This window comes from Penicillium waksmanii, assembly GCF_028829765.1.
Source record: "Penicillium waksmanii strain IBT 27052 chromosome Unknown utg000009l:1.0-4314994.0:1.0-4318279.0, whole genome shotgun sequence".
Lineage (NCBI taxonomy): Eukaryota > Fungi > Ascomycota > Eurotiomycetes > Eurotiales > Aspergillaceae > Penicillium > Penicillium waksmanii.
The window spans coordinates 2181963-2203720 of NW_026643255.1; the positions used below are offsets into that span (position 1 = coordinate 2181963).

The 21758-nt window shown below is 51.2% G+C and overlaps 4 protein-coding genes across 4 annotated transcripts; 3 read left to right on the forward strand and 1 right to left on the reverse strand.

Moving 5' to 3' along the window:
- Nucleotides 1-465: 465 nt before the first annotated feature.
- On the reverse strand, nucleotides 466-5194 carry N7481_011192 (uncharacterized protein; the record flags this gene model as incomplete). Its single annotated transcript, XM_057270411.1, has 5 exons — nucleotides 466-1008; nucleotides 1063-1520; nucleotides 1578-4839; nucleotides 4910-5094; nucleotides 5161-5194. 5 exons carry the CDS (start codon nucleotides 5192-5194, stop codon nucleotides 466-468), a joined length of 4482 nt encoding a protein of 1493 aa, XP_057117585.1.
- A 795-nt stretch (nucleotides 5195-5989) lies between these two features.
- Nucleotides 5990-11820, forward strand: N7481_011193 (ECM29 family proteasome component; the record flags this gene model as incomplete). Its single annotated transcript, XM_057270412.1, is given in 4 exon segments — nucleotides 5990-6602; nucleotides 6617-10905; nucleotides 11079-11367; nucleotides 11468-11820. 4 exon segments carry the CDS (start codon nucleotides 5990-5992, stop codon nucleotides 11818-11820), a joined length of 5544 nt encoding a protein of 1847 aa, XP_057117586.1.
- A 1796-nt stretch (nucleotides 11821-13616) lies between these two features.
- Nucleotides 13617-16314, forward strand: N7481_011194 (uncharacterized protein; the record flags this gene model as incomplete). The annotated part of the gene is made up of 5 exons (XM_057270413.1): nucleotides 13617-13796; nucleotides 14204-14324; nucleotides 14386-15047; nucleotides 15105-15287; nucleotides 15349-16314. 5 exons carry the CDS (start codon nucleotides 13617-13619, stop codon nucleotides 16312-16314), a joined length of 2112 nt encoding a protein of 703 aa, XP_057117587.1.
- A 797-nt stretch (nucleotides 16315-17111) lies between these two features.
- Nucleotides 17112-21027, forward strand: N7481_011195 (WW domain protein; the record flags this gene model as incomplete). The annotated part of the gene is made up of 3 exons (XM_057270414.1): nucleotides 17112-17204; nucleotides 17311-19790; nucleotides 19869-21027. 3 exons carry the CDS (start codon nucleotides 17112-17114, stop codon nucleotides 21025-21027), a joined length of 3732 nt encoding a protein of 1243 aa, XP_057117588.1.
- Between the last annotated feature and the right edge of the window lie 731 nt (nucleotides 21028-21758).

The following is a 21758-nucleotide window of genomic DNA, read 5'->3' on the forward strand; positions in this document are numbered from 1 at the left end:
AGTTAGCCATGAACAGCCCGAAGGTGGCTTGGATATGATGATGATGGCGAAATTTCCTCAGTGATAATGTACACTCCGAGACTTCCGAGGGGCAAGGGACAAACGAGGCCCCCTGGGTCTGGAATGAACTGGTGATAACCACCTTCTCTGTACTTTTCCCACATGAGACGCAGACAAAGGAAATTGGCAACTGCAGGCAAAGGGTCTATTAGGCAGACGCGATGGATACTAGTATTTAGATAGTATTGTAGCCATTTAATCCAATAGTATTCTAAAGCTACAAGCATTAGATAGTAGTATAATCACTACTAGTAGTACTTGAAGAATTCTAATACGGTTGTGACAATGGTATTCTAGTGTCATGTATCCTTCGCCGCAGAGGCTCTCTCAAATATCCTTCATGAAACATTTCTCATTGCCTATCTTATTACAAAGTCGATTTACAAGTCATATCAGGTCGTAAATTCATTCATCCCTTCTGTGTTCAGCAGCCTCTCCCCGCAAAAACCGGCCAACCTCCCTCTCAGCATCAGTCGAGCGGTCATTCCCATCCTTCTGATCCGAATTTCCGAAAAGACACTGCCACAGATCGTCCTTCTTGACCATTTCTCCACCCGAAGCACCACTAGTCATTAGATTCGTCAAAGTCGCGTCTTGCAATTCCATCGAGTTCGCAGAATCAATAGCCGTCTCGGTCAAATCTTCAATCAATGCTTCTTCGCCGTTACCGTTGGTCAAAGCGCGTGCGTTTTTCTCCTGTTTTTCTTTCTCGAGGATGTGGGCTAGTCGACGAGTTACTGAGAGCTCGTAGATCGATTCTTCGACAGTGCCGGAAACGAGATACATCCACACGGTTGTTGGGCGGTGTTGGCCGATTCGATGGACTCGGGCGATGGCTTGGAGCTCGATGGCGGTGTTAATTAGCGGTTCACAGAGAAACACGTGGGTTGCGTTGATTAGGGTCAGTCCTGAGGATTGTGCTTTGCCGTGAAGCAGGAAGCATTCAACCTAGAGAGTCGTTAGATAAATTATTCATAGGAAAGTATTGGCCAGAATACTTACAGCGGGGTCTTGCTTGAACTTCTCAATGCCATTGGGGGCATCGACACTACTATTGAGAATCCCAAATCGATGAAACGCTCTTTGTAAAACAGCCAAGAAATTCTTGTACTGGGAAAAGATGATCGACTTGGCGCCGGGATCATGTTCGCGCAGCCATAAAACATGTCTCGCGAGGGTGTCAATCTTTGTTCCGAAAGATCCATCGAGATCGATGTTTTTGATTTCCTTCAGAAGGCCCGAGCTTATGTCGCTGTAGATTGCATTCTTCGAGTGTCGTTCATGGTCAAACTTGACAGGCGCTTCCTCCTCCTGAACAACCAGGTCCTGCGGCTTGTAGGTGATCTGGTGAAAGTCATTCACTTTGAGAGGCTTCTTGCACATTGGGCAAGTTCGGTGCTGGCGCCACCATAGTCGTAGACAGTCAGTGCAGTACTTGTGACCGCATACCGTCAAAACGCCTAGTGTTTTGTGTTAGCATTTGTATTCTGCGGTGTTCCGGACAACATAATACGTACCGACTTCAAAGCTTGACTGGCAGATAATACAGATCCTCGAACTATCCTCCGATCCTGACTCGTCCCGCAGGTGGAGAAGATACCGGCGTTTGGACTTCAGAGATGAGATTTTGCTTTCAAGGGTCTCCTCTTGCTCCAACTTGGATGCGAAGAGTGCTTCGTCCATGGGTTTCCCAGCATTTTCTTCATCATAGGGCGCAACTGTATCTGAAATCTGTTGCAGATGACGGTAGTACTCTAACCGGTTGTTCATCGTATCACGGAACATCTCCACTTCTCGTTCCAAGTTTGATGACACCTTCAACTGTTCGGCAATCATCTGGCCAGCGTTTTTCAAAACCATGCCGACCATGTCCAACTCAGCACTCGCGCGCGAGCTTCCTCCACTAGCTTGCCACTCTAGCGAAGTCACCAAGCTGCGAAGTTCACTGACGATGCCACGAAGGGAGCCAAATTCGGGATTAGGCATAAGTTCACTGCGAGTATTCATGATAGACAGGAATAGCTTTGGGGATGGACCTTCGTCCCTTTGCGCTTGGATGATGCCTGCTTTGACCTCATGGGAGATGAGGATGTTCTTTTGGCCGGTGAGAGCGTCGTGACGATCGGCGTACATCGACCGCAAAGCTTCCATATAGACATACATCTCATCCTGATGCTTGGTCGATCGCTCGTATTCGTCACCCTCAAGCTCGGTGTCTTCTTCTTGATCGATTAGCGATTGGGAAACCAATTTTGTCATCACTTCACGCCAAGCTTTGTATTGTTTCGCATGTTCGTTCAGGGCAGCGCACAAGTCTTCAAACTTGTTCAGCAGGCGGTACGATTCCAGTCCCCTGCTGTAGAGGAACGGCTTCATTTCAGGAATGGCCACAAATTCCTTTTTCCGAGTCTTTTCCTTAATGATTCGCATGTATCGTTCCACTTTCTTCGAGATATCGATCAACATCTCCTTACGAATCACTTTGGCAGCCTCGTATCCTTCAACTTCCTTTTTCTCAAGGGCCTGGAATTCATCGGAGTCGGGCTGGGTGAGATTCGCGTCGGTTTTTATCTGGTAATATGCATTCGCAGTGAAGAATACGGCGATATGCTGAACCTCAAGAGCCGCGCGCAACTTGAGTCGACATTGGCCGATGCGGCTGTTCTTATCCGCTTCTTCCGCCTCGTCATCACTAATGTCCGGGGTTTCTGAGTTGATCACCGCATCTCCATTTGTTTCATTCTCTTTGTTTTTCAGTCGCTGTAGCCGTAGTTGCTCTCGACTATCCTTGACAAGCTCTGTGGAATATTCAAGAGTTGTCTGCCACAATGCCAGAGCCTCTTTCCCACGTCTTGCGGTCTCAAGGAGCTGGCCACGCCGCAGCTGCGATAAAAGAAGCGACCGTTCTTCTGTACGAATGGAAGTATCAGTTGTTTCGATCATGACTTCGAGGACCTCGTCGACGGTACGCAACGGCCCGTTTCCGGCACCGAGGGCTCTTCGATTACTCCCGCTGACTTCGGGATGTAGACAGGTTTGTCGGAGTCTAGTTAACCAGGTTCGCATCTTTTCAATTATGGACGGATCGTCCGGATTCCAGTCACCCCGAAGAGGTGCACCGAAGGCATCAAGGCCACAATAGTCGCACATCTCCTCAAACAATTGACCATAGTGTTGTTCTTCAATGGCAGTGAATGGAGTGGTGATAACAACACGCTTCTGGTGCGGAAGGCGGAGCTCATCCCGAACTCGGTCCTTGCTATGTCGAAGGGCAATGGTGTTGATTATTTTGACCAAAACAGGTCCAAAACGGGAGTATAGTCGTTTCCACAACTGACTGGAGTATGAAAATGGATGGTAGTGCAAGAAGAGCAGAAGGCCAGACAGATCGTCAATGTCTTTGCGAAGTGGCGTACCGGTCACAGCCCATGCGTTCTGACGGGGAATCAGCCGCGCCACTTTCGCCGCGTTGCTCACTCCACTCTCAATCATTTGTGCCTCATCGAGACAAACGCGCCACCATGATATGCGGACTAGGGGCGTTTTCCGAGGCTCGAATCGCTTCTGGTGCCGCAGACTGCGGGTTGGAGCAGCGCCTGCATAATGGATCTCTCGGGAGATAACGTTGTAAGTTGTCAGTACAACATCAAAATCGGCGATTTCCTCTATGATTAAATCATCCGACTGGTCTTGGTTGCGCTTGATTCCGGTATAATGGTGAACGCGAAGGTTTGGGGCATGCTGCTCAATTTCTTGCTTCCATTGCTCCAGGATGGCAGGTGGCGTGATAATTAGGGTAGCACCCGACGCTCTCAACCCATCTGGGTCTGGTTTGACTTGCTCCGGGCGTCGGTTCAAGCTCATCAAGGCGATCATCTCAACCGTCTTCCCTAGTCCCATTTCTTCCGCGAGAATACCGCCACGTAGAGTGTCCGCAGCGTCAGCCCAGTGAGAGATATCGCGGGTGATGATCATGAAGAGATGACTAAAGTAACAGTCTTGCCCATCCGCATCTTTCATATGGCTGAAGGATGCGGGGAGTTTGCCATTAGGTGATTTGTCGATGGGCACAAGCTTCCCATCCTTCTCCAACCCCATTCCTTCACGTTTCAAGAGCCATCTGACAGCCCGTCTCTGGAAAGGGAAAAGTTCACACACAAGATCAGGACAGTTTATGTTCGCCGATGCGTCTATTGTGTCTTGCGGGACGTGCACACTTTGGTAGAATTCGCGTGGAGACCAATTCCGAATGGATCCGAGGAGCCATTCCCGGTGTCTTCGTCTTGCATCATATCCGACTGGTCTATCAAATGGCTCCTTCAGGGCATATTGGGCAAATGCCTCCAACGCCCCATCTTGAAGGTGGGTGAAGTCGGGAACATCAACCGAATCTTTCCAAAGTGTATGCACCTCCAAATTCAATAGCTGATCACTCGGAGAGTATTGGATGGAGGCTTGGTAGCTTGCTAGTGGCGTGCGATTCCAGTAACGGTCCGCGGCACTGAGAAGGCTGGCTTGGTGAAGCTGCTCGAGGAAACCGAAGAGTCGCGAATCATCGAATTCATGCTTGAACAATAATTCACGCTTGTCATTGGTATCGGTATTGTATAGCGAAACGGTGTATGATTCGGGATTAAGCTCGCTGTGCGCCACTTCATCGGCCATCTCATCCTGAAGTATAAGACAGTTTCGAATTTCCAAGATAACGGGTATTTTATGAGACGATTCAACCGATGCATGTGAGTTGTGGCCATTTGAGTTGGAGGTTGGTGTAAAGTTCTGATCGGATGGGAAGCAAATTGTCAGCATGCGACTTCGACTCCGGCCAAGAGGACCTATCTATACTTACCATGCGCAAAACTAGCCGAGCCAATGGAATATAGCCCAATGGAATCCCTGTTGAAGAAGTACCATTTTCCTGAGAGAGACTATATGGGCCCGACTTAGCAACCTTGCGTCGTTTGATGGGACGCTCGTCGGCAATCAGATTATCACTTTGCGAGAGAACGGAAAGAAGTGACGGGGGTACCGCAGCTGTTGGTACAGAGATAGGTTAGTTTTTGATGGTTTATCTGCATTGGGAGGGGTTGAGCAAGATACCTGATATTCTGACATCCTCTGCGACCACGGCCATTTTGAAAATAATGACTGACTGTCATCTCATGCCTCCATGCCTCGGGGAAAGTCGAGGTCGAGAGCGTGGCGCATTGCGACAGCTGGGGCAATCTTCTAATCACGTGGTGATAGGCACATATTTAATCCGGCCACCTGTGGGCAGTCGCGAGGCGGCAGCTACCTCTTGGCGCCAAGACAAGGTATACTCAGATGCATAGAAGATCAACTATTATCATTACATGCACTCGTATAACAGAAACGAGTGCCCTTAGATGAGAGAAAAAATGGAAAGTGAACAAGAATCCTCAATTTCGTACGTTAAATCAGAAGTTTTTATCATACTACACTCTCCACAACCGATTGTATATATCGGTACTAGTAAGTCATCGTTTAAGTTGTCAAGTGTTTACATGAGCAAGTTGAAAGTCAAAAGTCCGAGCCTACCGTATGGCTAGTAGTGCTAGTGTCTGGAAGGTTAAGAATACCTAGAAAATTGGGAGTTAAGTGGCTACGTAGTAACAGAGGATATAATAAGCCATCATGATGGGGATAATAATTACTTCTGGTCCCTGACCGAATTTGGTTCCGGCCTGAAGCCCCTGGCGTCAACCGCGGATCAGATTAGTCACCCACTCTGACTAATCCTCACCCCCCCACGCCATACAGCGACGTGTGAACGGCCAACCAACCACGACGGTGACGTGTGTGTGGTTGCCTATCTACTTGAAAGAAGCTTTATTTTGCAACCGATCGACATATTCTTCCGAGTCAATGCCGGCCTGGAATCACCATCTCTCCACACAATCTTCTCAACATGGCGTCCGACTCGCAGAGCCCCGAGGCTCGCGAGCTGACCTTGATAGGCAAGGTGGAATTTAGAATTGCCATGGCTGACTCCGATGAGAAGCTCCAATCACTTCTTGGGACATATCTGACCCCTCTCCTTTTGAAGCTGAGCTCTGAGAGCGTCGCCGTGCGCAATAAGGTCATATCCGTTTGCCAACATGTCAACACTCGGGTCAAAGCTCCCTCAATCCAGCTACCCGTCGCCGCATTGCTGAAGCAATTCAAAGAGCAAAAATCTCAACTTGTCAGACACTTTGACCTCATCTACGCTCAGCAAGGAATCGATCGTCTCGGCTCCGATGCTCGCGTGGAAATCCTCCTGCCCCTGCTTCAGGGTATCTCGGAGATCGGAACCTCCGCTAGTCAGGGTGCTATCGTTTTCAACTTGGTTCTGCGTCTATTGCCACTGTTCAAATTACCCGTCAAAGGCAGCGACGAAGATCTGAAATTGAAAGAACGTCTGAAAATGTCGGATGAAGACGCTCGCTTTTTGTCCCTTTGGCTGAGCAAGCTCCTGCTATTATATCTCCTGGCCCCGCGGAAGCTTCTAGCTGCGCCGGTTTATCACCAGACGAGTATAAGTTTTTAAACAAAGATGAAAAACCCGCCGAAACATGGAATCCAGCTTCGCCAGGAGGATTGAATTTGACCGAAACCAAAGTTATTGCTCTTCGATTCCTTGGCAGTGGTGCCTTCCCCGATACTCAAAAATTCCTGCCTTCATTGATAGCCTCTGCCGATGCTAACTCCCGTCTGGCCGATCTGGGCGATGAAACCCTCAAGCGATTTGCCGTGGACCTTGAAGACTCGCAGACAGTCGAACAGTTATATGATCTTTACTTTGGTGCAAATGGTGCTCCTTCCGTTCGTCCTCTAGTTCAGGTGAAGATTCTGGTTTTTCTAGGAAAATCCATCAAAGCTACAGGAAATACCGATCGGATATTTAAGCTCATAGAGGAGGGCCTTCTATCAGATGCAGCAAGATCCGCACAAGGGTTGCAGGCTGCGAAATTAAGAACCCAAATATTCACATTTACGACATGGGTTGTCCGAATGGGCTCCCCATCGGACCTAAAGCAGATAGCCCCGAAGTTGATCGCTGGATTACGGGACTTTATTCAGTCCCAGGGATGGCCTAGCCCCGGTGCCAGCGGACAGAGATTGCCTGCAACTGACCTCAGTCTCCGAGGCCTGGCATATGAAAGCATCGGTATATTGGTGCCCAAGGTTGACTTTCGACTGCGAGATGAAGAAGTGGAGAATTTTGAATTTGATCTAGTTCGTTGGCTGTTCATCTCCTTGAGTGCAGACGATTCTAGCCCCCAGATTTTCGTTAGTATCGATCAAGCACTGGGAAGTATCCTCAATTCATCATTAGACAGCCACGACAAAGAGTTCCAAAGTCAACTACGCCCATTTCTTGTTCGCCAAATGGCTTTGCAGGCTGGAGAGACCGACCCAGAGACCGGATTCACCGTTGCTAGGGGTGTCCAGTATGCTGCTGTGCGATTTGCAAACCGATTCCTGCCGTATAACGATATCGTGGCCCGCTGGATCGATCTCATGGCTATTGCAAGAGGACCCGGAAGGCAACAGGAAATCGTGGAGGAAGGCAAAAAGGGTCTCCATCCCTACTGGTTCCGACTTCTAAACCCGGCCAAAGATCAGAAATGGGCAACCGCTTCAGAGGCAGAGAAAAAGCGAGACGAAAGCTGGTTCGAATTCCCCCAATTCGCTGAGGCAACTCGCTTTCTGCTTGGCCCAGAGGATGAGGACTCTACAATGGACGACTCCTTGCCTAAGTCGCGACTCTTGTCGGGCTCTTACAAGGATTCTTTTGCGCCTGCTGTCGCTTTCCTCCGGAATACACTGCTCTGGGAGGCATTCTCGGCAGCGGGTATTGTCACTGATATGGAGCAAGACTGGGACTTCAAACTCGAAGTGCACCTTTCAACGAGTGCGGAGGCGCGCGCTGCCGTGAGACAATATATTCGGAGCTCAGCAAAGGAGTCCGTCTTTGCTTATCTTTCAGGATTGCTAGACGGTCTAGAAACAGAAAATCTCCCCGGCCTTCGTCAATGTGGCGTCCATTTCGTGGAGATTTGCTCTCTATCGCCTGATGATGTTGTCGAGGGTCTTACCTCGCGCGCACAAGCTCTCAACAAGCCTATCCTGAGCAACAATGAAGAAATCCAAGCTCTTGCCGCAAGAGCTTTTGGTATCTTGGTGTCTCATCCTGCCACTTCTGACGATGCCTTGAACAAATTCGTCGCCGAGTTGGCGGGTACCCTCCAAACATGGAATACCGCGATCGGAGAGGCTGCCCTTCGGGTTCGCGGGTCAATTCTTGCACTTTCGTACCTCTTCAGTAGGCTGGCGTACCGCAATCGGCTGGATAGAGTCCCCGAAGCACAGATCCAGCAATACATTGAGACAGTACTGGATATCGTTGATGCTTCTCGTGACCAACTCCTCCAAAGGACCGCGGAAATTGCGATCGGGCAACTTAGTCTCTCTGGCACTCTCTCGCTGAAGACCCTGCCGGAAGATGGCTGGAAGAAGGTTCAGCAGAAGCTGGCTGGCGATGCCAAAAAGTCTGAACATGAGACACCTATCTTGTCTTTGGGTCTCTTGACAGTTACATTCTCTCGCGATGAGTCGACTGCATCCACATTCAGTGAATTCTTAAACTCACTCTATAGTCTACACGAAGTCCGCAGCCCAGAGGTCCAGTTTACCATCGGTGAGGCATTGAGTAACGTTGCCGTGGGATGGGACTCTCGAGCCCTTATTCAAGACTTCGATGTCGATGCGCAATTCCCTTCGTCGGGTGTCCCGCGAAAAGTTTTTGTTGAGGTGTATGACAAGATCATCGCCGATTGTATTGCACCAAAACCTTCTCTGCGCAAGGCCTCTGCTATTTGGCTACTCTCGCTCGTGAAGAACTGCGGCCACCTTCCCGAGATGCAGGAACGACTACGCAAGTGCCAGGCTACGTTCTCCAGTCTACTTGGCAATCGGGATGAGGTGGTGCAGGAGACGGGAGCGCACGGCCTCAGCCTCGTTTACGAAATCGGTGACCAGGAATTGAAAGACTACTTGGTCCGAGATCTGGTAGATTCCTTCACAAATACAGGTGCAAACCTCGGAGGTGGAAATGTCAGCGGAGATACTCAACTCTTCGAGCCTGGCGCGCTTCCAACAGGTGACAACACCTCCGTCAACACATACAAAGACATCATGAACCTGGCCGCCGAAGCAGGCGATCCCACCTTAGTCTATCGATTCATGTCTATGGCGTCCAACAATGCCCTTTGGAGCAACCGCGCCGCCTTTGGGAGATTCGGCATCAGCAGTATCCTCTCCAATTCCAGCGTCGATGGCTATCTAGCTCAGAACCCAAAGATTTACCCCAAGCTCTTCCGCTACCGATTTGATCCGAATCCGAATGTGCAGCGCTCGATGAATACCATCTGGCAAGCTCTCGTGAAGGATCCCACTGTGGTGGTCGATGCCCATTTCGAGCCGATCATGGAAGATCTCCTGAAAAGCATGCTTTCGGGCCGTGAGTGGCGTGCGCGGCAGGCAAGCTGTGCCGCCGTGGCGGATTTAGTCTCGGGACGACGCCCGGAGAAGTATGCGCAGTACCTGGATGAGATTTTCGAGAAAGCGTTCAAGCTGCTTGATGATATTAAGGATTCCGTTCGGACTGCGGCGCTGAAGCTCTGCCAGACGCTCACCAATTCTGTCATCCGCACTCTCGAGACTAATGGGTCGGAGAAGAGAGCTGGGATCCTACTTGGGAGTGCCGTGCCGTTCCTCCTCAGTGACAAGGGGCTTGACTCAAGCGTTGAAGAAGTGCGGGGATACGCCATTGGCGCTCTAGTGCAGATCATCAAGAAGAGCTCCGGGACAACCCTGCAGCCCTTTGTGCCCACTATCCTGGAGAAATTCTTGACCTCGCTGAGCTCGCTCGAGCCCCAGGCTGTCAACTACGTTCATCTCAATGCTGACAAGTACGGGCTGACGGGTCAGGATATTGACAAGATGCGCTTGTCTAGTATCCGCACTTCGCCTATGATGGAGGTCATCGAGCGTTATCTCATCGATCACCTGGACGAGACGAACATAAAGGAACTTACGCCCAAACTGGAAGACGTGCTCCGCTCCGCGGTGGGTCTGCCATCCAAAGTGGGCTGCAGTCGCGTACTGGTGCTGCTAAGCATGAAGACGCTTCTGTTCCGTCCATACGCAGACCGATTCATTCAGCTACTGAGCAAGTACGTTGTGGATCGCAATGAAACGGTCAGCGCATCCTATTGCACATCGATGGGCTACCTACTCCGTTTGGCATCGGACGATCGGGTTTTGAAAACGATCGAGTATGCGCAAACCTTGTATCTAAACTCCGACGACGCCACCACGCGCTCCATCTCCGCCGAAATTCTACAAGCGAGTTCCAAACTCTCCAATGACCGGTTCATGGCGTTTGCGACCAGCGCCCTGCCCTTTGTCTTTGTCTGCAAGCATGACGGCGACGAGCACGTCCGCGACGCGTTCGAAAAGACCTGGCAGGATAATGTGGGGGGTAGCCGGGCGGTAGCTCTGTACATTCGGGAGATCGTCAGCCTTGTATCCGACAATTTGGATTCGGCACGGTGGGCCATCAAGCACACTGCGGCACGTGCGATCGCGCAGGCGGTGCTGGCATTAGATGCGGAAATCGACCTTCCTACTGCGCTATTGGTGTGGCCTGTGCTGGAAAAAGCATTGGCCGGTAAGACGTGGGATGGGAAAGAAGTCCTGCTGACGGCGCTAGTCAAGTTTGCGCGAGCTGCCCAAGCACTTTGGACGGCGCGCCCGGAGCTAGGGGCCTTACTGAAGGTGAGTTACTTTTTTTACTTTTTTTTTCCCTTGTTTTTTTCCCCTTGGGCTCTATTCTATCTCTACGCGGACTTTTTTTTTATACTTTCCCTTTTCTATCCGGAGGTGTCTCTCGCCTAGTCCCGCAACCCACGAGGATGGAACTCGTACTAACCTACCCCTCCCCGCATTAGACTATTACCGTTCGCGAAGCGAAGCGAACTAATGCCGCCTACCGACCACATGGTCTGATGGCACTTGGAGAAATCGCCCAAATCCGACCCGACGATTTCCTCCGGGATGCACTGAAATTTGTTCCAGGAGTCATTGAGGAGGAAGTTGAGGAGGACAAGGACAAAGATGCAGACAAGATGGAGATTGATAACAAAGGAGGTAAAAAACGAGATGCAGTCGACACATTGGCAGCATGTGTACAATGTCTAGTACAATGTCTTAATCCCGAAACGGCCAGATCGGGTCAAGGTGAGTGCCAGCACAAAGTTGCTTCTTCCCTTTTTTTTTTGGCTTTCTTTTACGAACGCCTCAACCCTAGCGTCCGTTCGCCTGCTAAGCCTAACCACAGTGCTGGGAGATGATGTGCGACAGGTGACGGGTCCGTTGGACGAGGCCCTGAGCCACGGTGGACGACAGGTGGTCAGCACGGCCTTCCGGGAGTTCCAAGCGTTTTTTGGACGAGTGGATCGTTGGTCCGGACCCGGTGAAGAGGATATGGTGGAGCCGATGTGTGGGCTCGCTAGATTGCTCATGCGTGACGGGGATGCAGTTGAGAGTGTCCGTAAGGGTCGGGCGGAGGCTGTGTTGGCGTTCCTGAGGCTGCGGAAGGGTGTTCGAGGGGTGCCCGATGGGTTGGGTGAGGCGTTGCGAGGGTGGAGGGCTGGAGAGCGGGCGGGGGGGAGTTCAGGGTGTGCTGGATGAGTGTTTGGGGTTGGTGTGATGGTGGTCAGTGGGATGTCAGTGGGATGGTATGGGTACGGAGATCCATGGGTATATCCATGGGTACGGTATACTACAATGTATGGAGTAGAGTACAAAGTACCAAGTACCAAGGACCAACCTTGGAAGCACCCTACTCTATCTATTACCGATGGAGTGGTTCAAGTTCCTAATAAATTATAGTTACTTCGTATACGGATACTGCCAGAGTATGTAGAGTAGGCTGGTTTCCACGTGGTTGCCTCTGTCGACTTTATTTTATTTTATTTTATCTTAAATTTTTATTTTTTTTGAATTATTTGATTATTTGATTATTTCCTCATTTTATTATTTGCGAGTACGAAGTGCATATTCCAAATATTTGCTCTTTGGCACACTGTCTACCAGTATTCCCGAATATGCTCTTCCATTCCATCCCTCCTAAGCCAACGAGTGCGAGCGCCACTCGCTTAACCCTCGGCCAAGTCCGGACAGTCTCGCCAGTAGTCATAGTCAAGACTAGACCAGTCTTGACTAGTCTTGACTAGTCTATCCAATGCTGCCAACTGCTGTCAGGCTGGCTAGACCGGCCTAGCCGGGCCGATCCAGGTCTGCCAGGTCTTCCCCGGACGCGCATTCTTCGGCCGATCCCTTTCATCCTTTCACTATCCTTTCGATCCTTTCGATCCTCTCGATCCTTTCCCTTGGAAACCTATCGAATCTCTTTGTCTTAGTTTACTCGTACTCCCTAGCCTGTCGAGTTGTTCCTCCTGCTGGATCCCCCACCCCCACTAAGCCTAATTATCTCTAATTCCTGCTGGCACTAGTGACCCTGTTTGACGTGTTCCTCCGTTCTCAGCCAGCCCTAGCGTGGCTAGTGCATGATTCATGTTCGTCTATGCGTACTCATAGTGCCCATGCGAGTTTTCTCCGTGTTCCCTCCCCTCTAGTCCCGGGCTGCCTCCCCCAATTGGGCAAGAGGGAAAAGTGCCAGAATAGCAACACACTCAATCCCACATGGTTGGCAGCTGCATGCCATTCATCCTTTTTTGACTTTTTCCCTCTTTTTCATTTTCCTTTTTTTTTCCTGCTGGTTTTTTCACGGCATCTGACCTGTTCCTAAGCCTCAACCCTCTCAACCCTCAATCCTTGGGATCCTTTCTGTGGCCCCGTCCCCATTCCACTCATTCCACGTCTTTTCTCCCTTGGGTCTCCTCGTTTCTCGTTTCTTGTTTCTCGCAGCCGAGATTCCCCCCCTTCCCACCTTCCCACCCGATCTGAACCTATTCCCAATTCCTAATTCCCATCCTAAATTCCCGCCACTTCGTCAAGCCAGGAACAGGGCGCCCTCCGCCCGTGAACCATGCAGCCCTCTTGAACCATCTTGTCCTGCAGCTGCATCTTCCTGCTCGTGATGTGATTCTACATAACTTCCCTCCCTTCCCTCTTTTTGATTTTCTTTTTGCCTCTCTCTATCCACTCGACCTCATCAACACCTCCACACTCACACTCACACTCACACTCACACTAAACTCTGAGCTATATTACTACTACTATCCCCACCTTAACCTCCACTTTACTATCTCTCCCCATCTCTTGCCACCTGTGATCTCATCTGATCTCATCTAATCGTCTGACACCCATTTACCCTCTCTCATCCTCTCCCCTCCCTCCTCTTCCCCCACCACCGGTATATAGCATCAACCTACCAACCCCTTGTACCTGGTACGTCTTCCAATCCCATCCAACTGTACAGCACTGATTGTGTGACCTTGCTCTCCAGGCACCCTGTCAGCCTTATGACTGTCACTAGCACGGTGATGCAGAACCGCCGGGCTCATGCCTCCGGAAAGCGCCCGCTGCGACTGCCCATCATCGCCCCCAAGGAGGATTCCCCCAGCAAATTAGAGAGTGGCCTGATTGCTCCTCCACGCATCCGCCTACCTCCGCGATCAAGAACTGGTTGCTGGTATGTCTATGTCTCTTATTCCCCTTCCCCTGTTTCCTTGGCAAGCCATGGCTCTTTTTATTTTTATTTTTTAATATTAACATCTCCTCTTAGGACATGTCGAGTGAGTTACCCCCTCCCCCCCAGTCACCCATTCCCCCCTGGGGTCTAGATCTATTTCATGAACCATTCCATGAACTCCGATTAACCTGTTTTTTTCCTGCTGATGATAGAGCCGAAAAGGTATGTTTACACAAAATTCCTGCGCCTCTCCGGCCCAATTTGAGTGGCGGAATTCCAGTGGCTGACTTGACCCGTGCGGCATTCCACAGTCAAATGTGATGAAGGACATCCTCAATGTAATGTATGTATGAAACACGGATTCATTCCTCGGCCCTGTTTTGCCGCATCCTTGCTCATCATTCTACTTTTCTTTAGCAATGCACTCGTCTAGGCCACAGCTGCGACTACCGCCCTCGACTGGCTTTTCGCGATGACACCCCTCGCATTATGGGCCGCATGGCCGACGTAAAAACCGATGGAAACATCGTTTGGGATCGTAAGCTAAGCCGCGGTTCTCTGTCTTGTCAGGTTCGCCTTCTAACTCGCGCGTATTGTAGTTTCCTCCCCGCCTCTCTGTGAGGAGAAGGCCGATTATTTCTCCTGCAAGGAGGCTCTTCCCGTCTTCGCCCTCCTCACCTCTGACGAGGACAGGGAAAAGAAGGCTGAGGGCAGCAGCCCTGGCACTTTTCATGTTGTCGTCACTCCGGATAGCTTCTCGAACTTGCCTGAATATTCAGATGATGGCGAGAGGTCACGGTCGAACGGCGCGCCGGAGTCTGTAAGCTCTGTGGCGACGAGTCCCATTAGCGGGATTGTGAAGTCCGAGGGCACTGGTATCATAGGTGAAGATCCCAACGTGGTCATTTTGAAGACCTTTGAAGATACAACGCGCCGATCTTCGTCAACGGGGCGAATGGCGCAGATTTCGCCTACGTCGGAAATCTCGGATCCTTTCTGCTCCCTCTCTCTTTCTCCTATTCTTGACTCTCTCCCTTCTCCTGTTATCTTCGACAATGATCAACCGTCTTTCATTGTTGAGAGTTGCTTAGATCAACATCAACCAAGCCAGGACTCAACACTCTTTGCTCATTTTCGACATGTTGTTTGGAAACAACTTTTTCCCCACGACCGTGGTCAAGATGATTCATTCGGGTTAGAAACTCACGGCTTGACCCTGAGTGTCGACTTTCTCGAGCGCGAGGCGGCTCATTTCCCTCCTGTGAGTATTGTGTTTCATCCTGAATTATTGGTTCCTTGCTCTAATTCGTATGTATAGCTTTCTCATGCCATAATGGCCGTGTCAGCTCTCAGTCTGTCACACAGCGGCACCGGACAGAGTCTCGACGCGTTGCAGTATTACCAGCAGGCATTTCCATCTCTCCAGATGAGTCTCCGCAACAACGATGACCTCGTCTCCGATGGACTATTCCTCACCCATTTCCTCCTTCTGATCTACGAGGTAAGTCTAGCCCAGCGCATTGAAGTATCCTTGTCTTTATCTTTGTCTGACCCAATTCCAGGTCGCTGCAGCCGAACCCCATGGCTCAAATCTCTGGTCCCATCACATCTCCCGCCTCCTTCACATCACTTTCCTCCGCCGCAACCAATATGGACGCGAACCCCACCCATTCATCCTATGGTGGATCTGTCACATCGATCTCTACGCTCTCCTCAGCGGGGCGGGAACCGGAGAATTCGTCCGAGCCATCATTGACCACCAAATGCTCCCGGGATCCGACTGTCTCCTCTACCCATCCGCAACAGAAGGATACAGTGTTATCTACGCCGGTGAGCACGAGAGTCTACCAACCATCATGCGCCTCTACGCCGATACATTCAAATTAACGGCTCGCCTCGGTTTCCTCGCAACTCAACTCCGTCAAGATAAACAATCCCTCCCCTATCCCGAATTCAACCAGCGATCAAAAGAAATCGCCGATCTCCGCCAGTCATTCTCCCGACTCTGGGAAGCTCCCGATGTAACATTCTGGTCCCAACACCAAGAGCTCGGACAAGGACAAGGAGTAGGACTCCCACGCCGCTCCCAAGAAATTCTCCAGCAATCCGCAACCCTTTTCCACGCCAGCCAATTATTTTCATACAGCAGTATGTGGCCCGGCCAACGACTAGAATCCGAATTCAGCCCAGACGGCGAAATCGATCACCACGCGTCTGAAATTCTTCAAATCGCCGAACGAACGACTCACACGCGTCGCGCTGATCGGCATTTCCTCGTTTTCCCCTTGTTCCTCGCTGGCGCGACTGCTTCGGCGAGTGGATTGAAAATGATGGCTATGGAGTTGATGACGGGCATGGAGGATGAGGAGGATGGGATGGGGAGAAACGCGGCGACTACGAGGGCTATCTTACAGACTGTTTATGAGAGACAGCTTGAGAGGCTTATGAGGGTTGGACATACTTTGGATGTGGATTGGGCTGATCTTATGGCTCAGGAGGGGTTGCAGATGGTTAATTTTGGTTTTTAAGATGTGGTTGCGTTGCCTAGGTCGGAAGGGTGTCTTTGGATTTTTGGGATTTATTGGGTGGGAATTGACTCAGGCTATCCGGATCGGCGTTTTGGGGAGGGCATTTGTTGCATGATGTGTACTTTTGTTGTTCTTTTTCCCCCCAGCATGAGCTATGATGTGTGTATGTATAGAAACGAATTATAATGTGCCATGGAACAGAACTTTACCAGTTGAACTTGAACCAGTGGGCCCAAGTAAACAAGGCAAAGTCTATTTAGCGCCCTATACTAACGTACTAACCACCAATCCCATCCTATCACAACAGGCATCAACTATCAACTCGTGCCCTCATCTCATCACACCTGCGGGGTCGACTCGGCCAACTTGGCGCCTAGCACTAGCACTGGCACATCTTCCATCCAACACTCCTCCTTTTCCTCCCCTTTTCACCTTGCTTTTTTACTTTTTACTTTTTACTTTTTCTCTACTCCGTCCATCTCACTCACAGGCCCCCTCTTGGTTTATTTTTATCTCACGATCGCTGCCCGCCTCCCCCTATTCAGCTGTGCACTGTGCACCTCCCCCCCCACTCCACTGTTAGTCTCCGATGCCCCTCACTGAAGAACACAAGTCCGATTCCGATCTGCCACACTGCGCGCTTAGCTCCAAGTGATTGGTACCTGACCTGACCTGACCTGATCTGACGCAGTCGCAGTTACAGCCCAGTTTTGCTCTCTGCATTGTGGTCCATTCTGGTGCATCCTGCAACTTCAACTGTTTCGTCGCTGCCAGTGCCAGGCATCATCATCACCACCATGGACCCCGGCGACAGCCGTGGTATTCACCCGGACGAGGAGCTCTTCCTCAACTCCAACAGACCCAACCCCCAGGCACAGACACAGACACAGGTCGAACCACTCCGAATCAATAAAAGAGATTCAACCTCCCCCGCCTCTGCTTCCAGCCCTCCCCCCCGCACCACTCCCATACCCCGATGACCGTCCTCGTCCGCAGATGCGCAGCTCGAGTTCCAATGATGCCCGTCCAGCCCCCGACAATATCAATAGATATGACAATAGATATGCCTCGCCGCCACCGGCTGGTCCCGGTTCGGGCTCCGTGAGCCCCGCCGATTATCCCCCAGCTTTACGCCCTCGCGATGGACGAGAGCCGAGAGTTGCTACCCTCGCTGAACGAAGAGGCGCCCAACCTCAGCCTCTACCTGAATCGCCCATCGCCGGGCCAGAGAGAGATGCGCTCGCTGCGAGAACGTACCCTCGTCCTCCGGCGGCTCAGTCCGATGGCCCAGTGAACCAGACCCAGCAGACCCAGCCATACGACTATCGTCAACAATACTACCCACCCCCGCAAAGCTCCACACCCAGACCATCATCAAGTCTCCAACCACCACAGCAGTCCGGTGGCGGCGGTGGGGGTGGTATAAACCGCATCAGCTCAACAGCATCAACATCAACAACCCGCGCCCAACGCGGCTCACCCCCACCACCGGAAACTCCCATCGTTGGCCCCGGCCAGCCGGGCTCGGACTCGGATATCGAGTCTCGTTTTGCTGCGGCTGGTATTGCGGGTACGTCGACTTTGTCGGGTATTCAGTCGCAGTCGCAGAATCAGAATGCTGCGGCTCAGCGTCGCGCTAATCAGTATGTTGGTCAACAACCTACTTTTCATCAGGCGCAGGCTCCAGCTCCGGCGAGGCCTTGGACGCCGACTGAACAGCCTGGTTCGCAGCCTCATGGGCCTCCGACCGTTTATCAGGGGGATGAGGTTGTGAGTGGTGGGCAGGGTCAGGCGCACGGTCAGGGTCAGGCACAGGCGCATCCGGGTCAGTATGGGAGTCCGCCTCCAGGTACGCACCCGAGTCAGTTTGGAAGTCCACCGCCGCAGGTTCACCCGGGACAATATGGGAGTCCGCCGCCGGGTACACACCCCAGTCAGTATGGGACTCCACCACCGCAGGCTCACCCGAGTCAGTATGGAAGCCCGCCTCCTCAGGCTCAAGGAGCTCCAGCTGTGCCGCAGCAACAGCAGCAGCCGCCTAGGGCAAATACCTTGGAGCATGACATGGATCGCATGCGCATTAGCGAGGAACCTCCCCCAGCTTACTCGAGTGTTTCTGGAGGCGCTTCAAACGGATATCCAAATGAAAAGCCAGGCGCTGCTGGGGCAGGTGCTTCCACAGCCGGACACCCAGCAACAGCTAATCAACCCCATCCTTCTACCATTGGAGCTGCTGCCGCCGTCACTGCAGCAGCCGCTGTAGGTACATCTGCATCTCCCGCGCCATCTGCTTCAACACAGGACCACCCCGCCTTCGCGAATGATCCTAGACAACAGCAGAACATGGGCCAGTCACCGCACAATTCCGCTCCCGATGGCCAGGGCCATTCTGCGTATTCACAAGCAACCGTGGCACAGGTTGCCTCCCCTGCTCCGAGCGGTCTTCCTCCAGCTTCTCCTCCCCCACTGCCAGAAGGCTGGATTGCGCATATGGATCCAAACTCAGGCCAGTATTACTACATCCATCTTCCAACCCAGTCCACTCAGTGGGAATTCCCGAAGGGTCCTACGCCATTGAACCTCAATGAGACCCCGCTGTCGCCCGTAGGCAGCGTGTACAGCAGTCACCCTCTGACTTCCCCGGGACTATCGGCATTTGGAAAGCCGCTAGCTTCCCCCGGTGCACCCATGACGCCCGGGTTCGAGAGCCTCCAGTCTCCAATGGCGGGATTCTCAGGTCCACCTCCGAGCAGCGGGATGGATCTGTACAAAACTGCACCGACAAACGGAGTCTACTTTGGCCCCTATCTCCGCTACACGAACATGGACCTCGAGCGTGGATTATGGCTGGGCTCTATCCTCCTTGTGACAGACGCAGCCCAACCACCCACAATCCACTGCCACCAAAGTGTCGACCTTTCCCCGAACCCAAAACAACTCAAAGCAATCAACATTGCAGCCCACCAGCGCTGGACCTTTTACAAATACGAAATTGAAATCCAAATGGACGACGCGGGTCCAGCAAAATGGACATACGCCATAACTTCCCACCTTGGCTGTACGCGCTACGAGTTCCTTGTCGCAGGCCGACACGAAACGAACTGGCGCTTCATCTCCACCTCGGGCAACGACTTCTCGCTGAACGTTAATGCGAATGAGCGTGCGAGGCTGGGTGGCGTGGGCTTCATGTGGAAGGATATCATGACAAAACATAATGAAATCGGAGGTTTTCATGCGCAACTTTGTCTGGGTGGACAGATTTATGCGGATCGCATGTGGAAGGAGATCCCTTGTCTCAAGCAGTGGTTGACGATCAGTGGGAAAGAGGCGAGAAAGAATGCGCCTTGGACAGCGGCGAATCAGCAGGATGTTTCGCATGCTTATTTTCATTATTATACCAGTCATTTTGATCAGCCGTATCTGCGGGAGAGCTTTGCGCAGATTCCTTATGTTTGTCAGATTGATGATCATGATATGTATGTTGTTCCGGATTGAATACTTGCCCTGGAGACAAGGCAAGCGAAGTGAACCTTTCTTTGCTAACGTTTATACAGATTCGACGGCTTCGGCTCCTACCCCGAACACATGCAATTCTCAAACATGTTCAAAAACATCGGCCGTGTAGGAATCGAAATGTATCTCCTCTTCCAACACCACACAACCCTCGACATCCTCCGCAACGTAAACAACGACATCGACTTATTCACCATAACCGGAACAGGCTGGCACTTCGTCAAATACCTCGGTCCCGGCGTCGTCGTCGTCGGACCAGACTGCCGCTCCGAGCGAAACCCACATCAAGTCATGGCCGGACCAACCTACCAAGGCCTCTTCCCAAAAATCGCAATGCTCCCACCAAGCGTACAGCATTGTCTCTGGATGATCTCCATGCCACTAATCTACCCACGCCTCGAAACGGCAGAACACATCGCTCAAACCGTTACAACAGGCAAACGCGCCGTGACGGGGACATACAACCTCCTCGGCAAAGTAACAAGTTCCGTCGCGGGCGTCGTCGGCGCGAAAGATTTCGTCGGATCAGGCTTTGACTCCGTCAAACGTGCCGTCGGCAAGAGCGGTCTAATGGGCGGTATTTTGAGCCCATTCGGCGAATTCGATCTCATGGACGAACTCCGCGACCAATGGACGCACGAATCAAAAGATCTAGAAAGAACATATCTAATCCGCACCTTGCAAGGAATCGCGCACCAGAAATCTCTCCGAATGACATTCCTCTCCGGAGCAGTCAATGTCTGCGGCGCAGGTCTAGTCCACGATCCAGCCCAACCATCCGATCACAAAACAATGTATCAACTCATCGCTAGTCCAGTCGTGAATACGCCCCCGCCTTCATACGTTATAAAACTCCTCCACAGCCACGGTAAACCGCTCTACGTGCCGGCGAATGGACACCGCTCCTCCGCCGCGCCGACAGATACGAAGGAGGATATGATGGAGATCTTTCAGACGGATGTTAATGGACAGGCGAGGGAGTATAAGAAACTTATGGGACGGAGGAATTATGTTGCGATTGTCGCTTATGATCCCGATTCTGCGCAGGGTCAGCCGCAGCAGCAGCAGTTTCAGCAGCATCTTGTGCCGGGGGGTAAATTGAGTCTTGCGGCGGACTTTATGGTTCAGGGGGATGGGGCTTATGCTAGTGTTGTTAAGTTTGGGCCGGTTATTGTGCCGAGTTTGGAGCATGGGAAGTAGATGGGGGTGAGCTGGACTGGGAAGAACCTCACCTCTCTTTCTTGGGGGGGTTTTTTTTTCTACTATTCTGCCTTTAAATCGAATGCGTCATTGCTTGGTGCTGGATTTGATGCTTTTCTTCCTTTGTTTGATATTCTTATCTTTTGCTTTCCTTTTATTACCCTTTCTCACGCCTTTTACGTTTATGGTACTACACACGAATTTGTCACGATTCTTGAATTGGATTTTGTTCTTGTTAGCTTCATAGCGTGTGTGCATGCGTGCGTGCGTGCACTCGGGGCGAGCCCCGATCACCTTTTTTGTTATCTATTACCTTAGCTTATTATTGACATATCATATCTTGTCTTCTCATGTGCTATGGTATGGTACTCGTCAAGTTCGGGTAAAATTTGAAGACAGTATGTGATTTTTGAATCTACTTGTTGAACAAATACTACTAGTATATCGCATTTTCGATGATAGGTTCCAGGTCTATTGCAAGGTTTACTACTAAGTATGGGGAGTTGACTGTACACATTGACATTATATTGAGTATTACTAATGAACAGCTTCACCCCGATTTGGATGGAATGTACACAGATCCACAGCATTCCAGTCCAGTCTAGTCCATTCCAGTCCAGTCTGGACTCATTAGGTACAGTAGAAAAAAGCCAGCATGTACACGAAGTCCCGTTGAAGCTACTAGGTACTGTCCATCCATGAACACTCATCAGAATTAGTTTAGTTATAGC